Source organism: Cucurbita maxima, unplaced genomic scaffold (assembly GCF_002738345.1).
Source record: "Cucurbita maxima cultivar Rimu unplaced genomic scaffold, Cmax_1.0 Cma_Scf00029, whole genome shotgun sequence".
Lineage (NCBI taxonomy): Eukaryota > Viridiplantae > Streptophyta > Magnoliopsida > Cucurbitales > Cucurbitaceae > Cucurbita > Cucurbita maxima.
The window spans coordinates 428,963-436,816 of NW_019272045.1; the positions used below are offsets into that span (position 1 = coordinate 428,963).

The window sequence follows — 7,854 nt, forward strand, 5'->3', positions numbered from 1 at the left end:
TTTTTTTTTTTTTTTTTTTTTTTTTTTTTTTTTTTTTTTTTTTTTTTTTTTTTTTTTTTTGAAGACTTCTATATTCCATATTAGCTAATTTGTATTGGGAAGAGTATAATTCTGGCTTGGCCATGTTCAGGGGGAAAGAATCTTGAAGGTGAACATAGAAAATCACTATGATTTATGGAAGCAATCGCCACTAATAGATGTTTTGCACAATTATGTAGGTTGAAGCTTGAAAAAAAGTTGATTGCTTTCATTATGACACATTCCTTGAAAGGTAGTGATTCCTCAAGAATAAAGGGAAATTAAACTGAAGAATGCCAATAGTAGTTCAAGAAACTATTAAGCATGAACATGGACTGATACTCTATCATGGGTTTAAGCTATAAAAGCTGAAATAAGAGTAGGTATAACATACCAGTTATGCACAACAGTCTTTCGACTCAATTCACTGCCAAAATCGTTAAAAGTCTCTTCCGTGAAAATTTTCCATTGAGTAGATAAGATCAGAAAACTGCCTTAGAGGATTAAACTAGAGCAGAAGCACATACCAATTTACAAGTTCATATCCGTGAGACAAAGCTATATTTTGTGCTCGCAAGACGAAGTACTTGTGAGCATCGGATTCATTCATACCCTTTTTTCTAACCTGTTCATTAAAAAAGTCAAAACATGTGTTATCTCAAGCCAGCATTTGGGAGGATAGGGATTGTTTCCAGAAAAAAAATATATATGCATACAGAGTAAATGAAAATATAAATGATCGTTAAATTCAGAAAAATCGACCATAGATTGTAGAATATAATGGAGATAGGGATAACCAACTAGAAATATAGAAGCACACGCTATCCAGAATAGCATTAGATTCTCACTTCCTATCCTTGAGAACTCTCTACACTCTCCCTTTTCATCCGGACATGTACCTGATTCCTAGCTCTGGAGCTAAAATCAAGATTACAAGCAGTTCACATTGTATTTGATCCTTCAATTATAATATCGAACATGGGCAGTGTCCAACACATAAAGATCGTGAGTTGATACTATTTGAAGAAATATGGCACGACTTTATACATATAAGATAGAAAAGACGTTATAACTTATAATACAGCTTGATGCCCCTTACTATGAAAGATCCCTAGACAGCATAATGCTCAATGAATGCAACTTCCAGATATATATTTTTTTTATGTAGCATTGATAACTATGGATGTCGAAACTAAGATATTCATACATTGACTGATCCCACGTAACTATCTCCTAGATGAAATCATAAAAAATTACATATAAGAATCAAATTAAAAAGAAACAATCTCAACTACACATTGATTCTTGCAATTCAAAATTTGAAAGTACCAAAGTCAAAATCAAGCACACAAGTCCCCATTCTTTTGTAAACTGACTTAGAATAGAATTCATTTCTTGCCAGAAGAACAAATAAAAGTAACAGTAAATTTTCATTCTTCGTTTATAAAAGACAAGGGAAAAATTTAATAAAATTATTTGTTTAAAGAAATAGAGAACAGGAGAACATTGGACCCTGACCCTGAGTATAATTTATTTTACTCAATAGACAACAGGAGTCGACAAGGTCTTAGATTATTACCAATTTCTTATATGAGGAGTCGATCTCCAGCAAGCTGCAAGTAAAATTGAGAGGGGCATGGTATGATGTAGATGATCAAGGTTTATGAAGATGGATGCAGAAGAGTGATGAAAGCAGAATAATACATTTTGCAAGTTAATAAAATGGTTTATTTTCAAGATACTCGAAGAAAAATTGACATAGAGAGCTTTGCGGGAAGAATAAAATGAATGAATGTTTCTCATAACAAATAAAAAGATTCTCTATCATTTTCTCAACTGATCTAAGTAAACTTCAAAGATGAAATATGACATGGAGTTGATTGTATTTTGGAAGCTTTTAAAGTCAAACAAAGTGCAACCCAATTGTTCAACTTACTTGTGTCAACTTCATCGCCTCCCAAGTGAACAAATCTGTACTTAAAGATCTTGCTGAAATCTGAAATACAAGAACCGTGATATGATAACTTTATCTCCTAAAATGAAGATAGTTTAACTAGATGCTTGGTCCAAACCTGTAGGTTTTTCAAATTGATTCAAGAATCAAAAGGATAGTTGTAACACGTCCTCACCTTTAATCTATAATCTATCTTATCTTCTCTTAATAGAAAGCATCTCCTAGAAACAAATCCTCACATTTCAGTCATAGTTGTAACACGTCCTCGCATCTCACAAATTCAAGTATATAAAGAATTCCAGTTGATGACTATAATAGCTAAAACCTTAAAATATTCTATTCTTGCCAACAAATTAGAGAACGTTTGGTTAATGCATTTATTTTCTAAAATTTCAAAAAAAAAAAAAATTATAATTGACTGATTAAAGTTTCATTGTAAGAGTTTAAATTTTCTCTCTAAAACTCAATTTATAGAAAATCATCGAAATTGAGAAAAACTATTATCAAACTCTCTCTTCGCACTGATTTTGTGAAAGCCCTAATTTTTAATTCTGTTGAGAATTTGAATGTAATTTTTTTTCCTTTCCAAGCATTTATAATATTTTTATGGAAAGAACAAGAGAGTTTGTGAGGAAAGTGTGATGTTATTACCTGATAGTATTCCATCTATTACTTTAAAAGTAAACTCGTTACTGACATCAAGTGGCTGCTTACAATCCTTTGACGGCCACAGAGCAGGATAGCCAACTCCCCTGAGAAATAAAACCTTGAGCTCCTCACACAAGTTAACAATATGAATATAATAGAAGAGGAGAGAAGGTCGACGACAAGTTCAATACTATTGTAGTAATCACCATGACAAAGCATGTCCGGGAATATCAACTTCAGCTAGTACACTGACTCCACGTCGTTGAGCGTATCTACAAAACTTCGAAAGAAGATTAAAATGGAAACTAATTCTTAGTTAGCAACTTAACACATCCAAAATAAAAGGATGCTCACCTCACAATTTCTTCAGCATCCGCAGTTGTATACCGTTCTTGTTTAGAATAAGCACCAAGCCAAAGGTTTGGGAATGAAGGTATCTCCAATGGAAAAGATTGTGTATCGACAATGTGCCAGTGCAACACGTTCTGCATAAAAGGGGTTAAAGTTGATGGTTGTAAGCAATGATGAGAAGTGCAGCAAATGCAGGTATTCTAGATCAGTTATTATTTACGTCTCAATATGGTCTGTCTATATCTAACTGATTTTTTTTTTCTTCTCCCCTCCATCCACTCTGTACAAATTTCAGCTAAATTATCAAGCTCACTTAAAGCACCAATGCACCTGTCTTGTTATCTTGTAATATCAGTAGGATTAATTATGGATGGAAGAGGCAAAAGATGGTGAAAGGGACGACAACAGTGATGAAAAGTGAATGAATGATTTAAATTTTAAAATGACCAACCGCTTCAACATATGATTTTCATCTAGGTAATACAGCATTTGTATCTTGTTCGTTCTTATGAGTGAAATTTGTATTTGTATTTTGTAGCCACACTTTTCTTCCTCTCTAACTTAAGCGTGTGTGGCGTTTGTCACAGTGCCTAGCTTTTTTTGGCTTACAAGTTATATCTTCTCCTCAAAATACAAATTTATCGTTGAGGAACATGGTCAAGGCAAGATTTTGACAACAATAGCTCCATTGTTTGTGGGAAATGAGAGTGCTTTATCTTGCACACCAAAATGAGAAAAATCTTGCCTAAGGGAAAAGAATAAGAGACTAAGAGACAGAGGAACCCAAGAGAAACCCAAGAGTAACCTTTTCAAATCAAATTCCTATATAGAAGGAAACCCCTTTGAATCTTATAAATGAAAATTGAAAACCTAGGTGAAACATCCTATAACTTAAAGTAAGGGAATTCAAATTTCAACTTCATTTTCTAAATTACAGCTTACTACACTTTTCTTTCTCTCTCGCTCTTTGGCTTAAGCATCGATGCTCGTGTGGCAAGCGTCATGAGATTTTTCCTTGTCAGATTTTGGCAACATCTATAGTAATAGTCTTGGAGGCATTTTTATTGAATAACATCAAAGCCTTTTCTTATTTTTAACTAAAAAGATAATGAGATTTTACGTGTTCTACTGGTAAGAATAGTTGGAAACTGAAAATAGTCAACAGTTATACAAACCAAGTGAGCATTGCCTAAAAAATAATATCACACAATAACGAAAAACATAATGAATTCTATACCAGCTTTGCATATGCCATAGAATCAATCACTTTCTTTATAACTGGCAATGGCTGATAATGTCGAGAAGTATCTGCGTGAAGATCATTTACAGGTCAGATAACAAGTCATGATTGGAGGTGAGTCTAACAAATAAAACAAAAATCCCACGGAGTCCCATTATATTTAAAACTTCAATGTTGAAAATATGAAATAATTCAGAAAGTTCACTTCCCAATAAATATGGCACGTTCAGATACTCTTGCCTTTTACACGAGAAAGGCAAACCTTTATCTAAGCATCATCGACCCAATCCAAGTTTCATCCAATAAATCATACATAACAAATATATAGAATTTCGCTGCTTTGAATGGTATAGAACATAGGCTATTATCTGAAACTTCACTGCAATTATTTAAGAACGAGGAGAATTCAACAATCCGAATAGCACGAAACATACTTTTTGCCTAATCATCATGCATAGTCCTTCCATGAAATTCAACCTAGAAACAACTTCCACCATAAACTGCTTATTTAAATCAATAAATATTGCATAAAATAACTAAATATATAAATAAAAGCTAGAAAACATTGAACCCGAATTAGATCTTGCGGCAGTATAGGTAGGCATTCATTAAGCAAAAGTATATTATATTTTGAAATATCAAATTTCTGTCATAATTCCAAAGAAAGAAACGAGACAAGTCACTGAGAAAATAAATAAACTACAGTATTAAAAAAATAAAAAAGGAAATGAAACAGGCCTAAGAGCACCTCGAGAAATTCTAACAGAGAGAAAGGAAGCCAACATGCATTTTATATCATGTCACGTTCTTGCTCAAGGATTGTCATTAAAGCAAAACTTGATATGGAAAAACTCAGAAGCATCTCACCAATTAAAAGTCCTCGATAGGAGAACCTTGGCTGATCAATAATATTCCATGGTACGCTCCGAACTTCAATTGCCCTTGATTCAAAATTGAAAGAGCATAATTGACTGAAGGTCTGCAGAATTTCACATTAAAAAGACATTTTCAATATTGTACATATTCCATTAGGCGCCAAGAGTTATAACCTTCATATTTATAAGTCTCAGCATGTAACCTGAAGACCATGCAAAGCCCCATAAACTGTACGAGCCTGCATAGTTTGAGAAAGAACTCAACTGTTAAGGGACAGAGCTACAAGAATAAATTAGGCAAACCATTAATAATAAAATACGCAGATAACTAAAGTTTATCCAGCAAAATATATTCAAGTGAAGAATATAGGACGTTGATGAAGATGACCAAATATTTAAACTCAAGATACAAGAACTTGATGAAGATTGGAGTTTTCAGCCTCGCCACCAGACCAAATATATAAAACATGGTGTCCGTGCAGTCTGACTGTCGTGCTTTCGAAGATTGAATACTATGAACAAAGTTATCTCCAGAAGTTGAACTAACCATGCCAGTTTATGGAAAATTTTGATTGAATACAACTGAAGTCCACATAATAAATTATATTATGAATCCAAATTTATATCCAAAAAGTAAAAAAGAAAATCATTCATAACTACATACACTTTAAGACTAAGATTTTGTAACTAGTATCATTGTTACAATCGATGCAATTGTATATTTTAGAAAGAAAATCCAAATATAGCTAAACTTTCATTCTATTCAAGAACACAATTTTAGAACACCAACTAAACAGATTTGAACAACAAATACTCGTGATAAAAGAAACAAGATTTAGTCAAAATATTTACAACACAAGTCCTTTGAATCAAAATGCACAAGCCAACTAAAACTTAACAACTCTTTTCCACATTGATTGACCTCTCTTATTTATTTATTTATTTTTCCATAATTTTCATAAAAAAAGAATATGGAAATTTCCATTTCTTGAACTGATTGATGGGTGAAAGCCATATGTGCCATATGTGAATTAAAGCAATTATTGGTAGCATCATATTCCGGATTCAAAAGAATACCATACTGGGTCTAGTCGATTATGTCGGATTTTTGTAATGGAATAGAGTACTACACGTTTACAGGAATCACATACACAAAGGGTATCCATATGAAAATCAGGAGTTCTCCCTCTGATGACTTTTAAACAACTGAAACTGGAAAAACTGATAGACTAATTATCAAGTAAAACGAGTAGCTAAAAGTTTGGTTTCACCCACCTGAAGATATGCATAGGCAGGCTTTCCAGGTGCAGGTGCAGGTGCTGGGACTGATAATCTGTACGATTCATCTACACCATATTGTAACTGCACCATCCACATGGAAATTTCGGAGAAGTCAAACAATAATCAATGGCGAATAATTTTCGTTCCAGAACAAATCACAATTCATTTGATCGAAGCAAACGTCCAGAATCAAGAAAATCGGAACTAAGAAAACAACCATAGTCGTTTGAAAGTGAAAAGTATGTTAAAATTTTCAAATGCATTATAATATCCTCTTCGATAAAGGCAAGAAACATGAATTGAACTCGAACCGAAACTCCAAATGCATTTTCCACAAACTGAGAAACAATGAAAATGTAAAACAGGCTTAAAACTTCAATATCAACAACTGCGCAGAACATAGACAGATCAAAAACAGAATCAACAAAATCATACATACCTCTTCGGAAGGCGAAGAGACAATAATATGGATTCCAAGAAGCAGAGCAGAGGAGTCCAAGCGAGATAGATTAGCATCAACAACATGACCAACACGAACCACATCAAGCAACCTCAAGAATCCCTCCTTAAGTATCCCAGAAGCATCTGTGAAGTTGGAGCCATCAGTGTTGAGACGAAAATCCTTCGTATTCGCAACACACAACCGACGTTGCCCGCCATGAGTGACCAACGCCGGCAACGGCCATATCCGCACACCTCCGGCAATATCACTACTCCGGGAAGCGGCGGAGGTTAGTATAAAGTGAAAAAAGAGCGGCAGAAGTAGAATGGAAAAGGAGTGAAGTGCCATTGGGCAAAAACAACAATGGAGAATCAATGCACGTGAAATGCGGTTGGGAATGTGGATACTCCAATGCCCGGAAATGTGATTATATGAGTGAAAAAGGAAGAGATTCGGGCGCTGATTGCAGAGAAGCCATAGCAGGAAGTAAAGAAGATGATCAAATGAAGAAGAAGAAGAAGAAGAAGACAGAAATGGAGTGGCTTTCTGGTATGTGCCTGCTTTGTTAGTTTCTGGTTGCTTTCACGTGATATGATAAATAATTAACCATTTATATGTCTTAAAAAAATAAAAAAAATTAAATAAATTTCTTGATTTAAATATTTAGGATAAATTAATATAAAAAATATTTCTAAATTTTATAATCTGAATTTTTTTAAATGTCAATAATATTCTTGAACATTTATTTTTTTATTTATTTTTTTTTACACAAATACCAATTTTAATAGTATTTCAAAAATATTTTTTTTTTAAATCATTAATACTTTTTTATTTTTTTTATTAATATTATGTTTAAAAAATACTTGTAAAATTTTAAAATTAGTATTAATATTATTATCTCTTTGAATTTAAAAAAAAATCATTAATATTTTTTTAATTTTTTTAATATTTAATACGTTAGTAGTATACTTAAAAAAAATATTTATAAAATTTTAAAATTAGCATTAACATTCTTTCTCCTAAAAAAAAAAAAAAAAAAAAAAAA

General features: G+C 32.7%; 1 protein-coding gene across 1 annotated transcript in view; it reads right to left on the reverse strand.

Annotated features, from left to right (window-relative positions):
• The window catches only part of LOC111465771 (beta-hexosaminidase 3-like), a 10,706-nt gene extending 3,371 nt beyond the window's left edge, over positions 1 to 7,335 (reverse strand). Inside the window, exons 1-13 of the mRNA XM_023110274.1 lie at positions 6,807 to 7,335; positions 6,362 to 6,448; positions 5,290 to 5,325; positions 5,079 to 5,190; positions 4,209 to 4,279; positions 2,975 to 3,105; positions 2,827 to 2,892; positions 2,624 to 2,724; positions 1,955 to 2,014; positions 1,598 to 1,631; position 1,537; positions 546 to 643; positions 413 to 472 (exon numbers count right to left, since the gene is read on the reverse strand). Coding sequence (XP_022966042.1) covers positions 413 to 472; positions 546 to 643; position 1,537; positions 1,598 to 1,631; positions 1,955 to 2,014; positions 2,624 to 2,724; positions 2,827 to 2,892; positions 2,975 to 3,105; positions 4,209 to 4,279; positions 5,079 to 5,190; positions 5,290 to 5,325; positions 6,362 to 6,448; positions 6,807 to 7,157 — 1,208 coding nt within the window. The 5' untranslated portion in view covers positions 7,158 to 7,335. The remainder of the gene's footprint in view (positions 1 to 412; positions 473 to 545; positions 644 to 1,536; positions 1,538 to 1,597; positions 1,632 to 1,954; positions 2,015 to 2,623; positions 2,725 to 2,826; positions 2,893 to 2,974; positions 3,106 to 4,208; positions 4,280 to 5,078; positions 5,191 to 5,289; positions 5,326 to 6,361; positions 6,449 to 6,806) is intronic.
• Between the last annotated feature and the right edge of the window lie 519 nt (positions 7,336 to 7,854).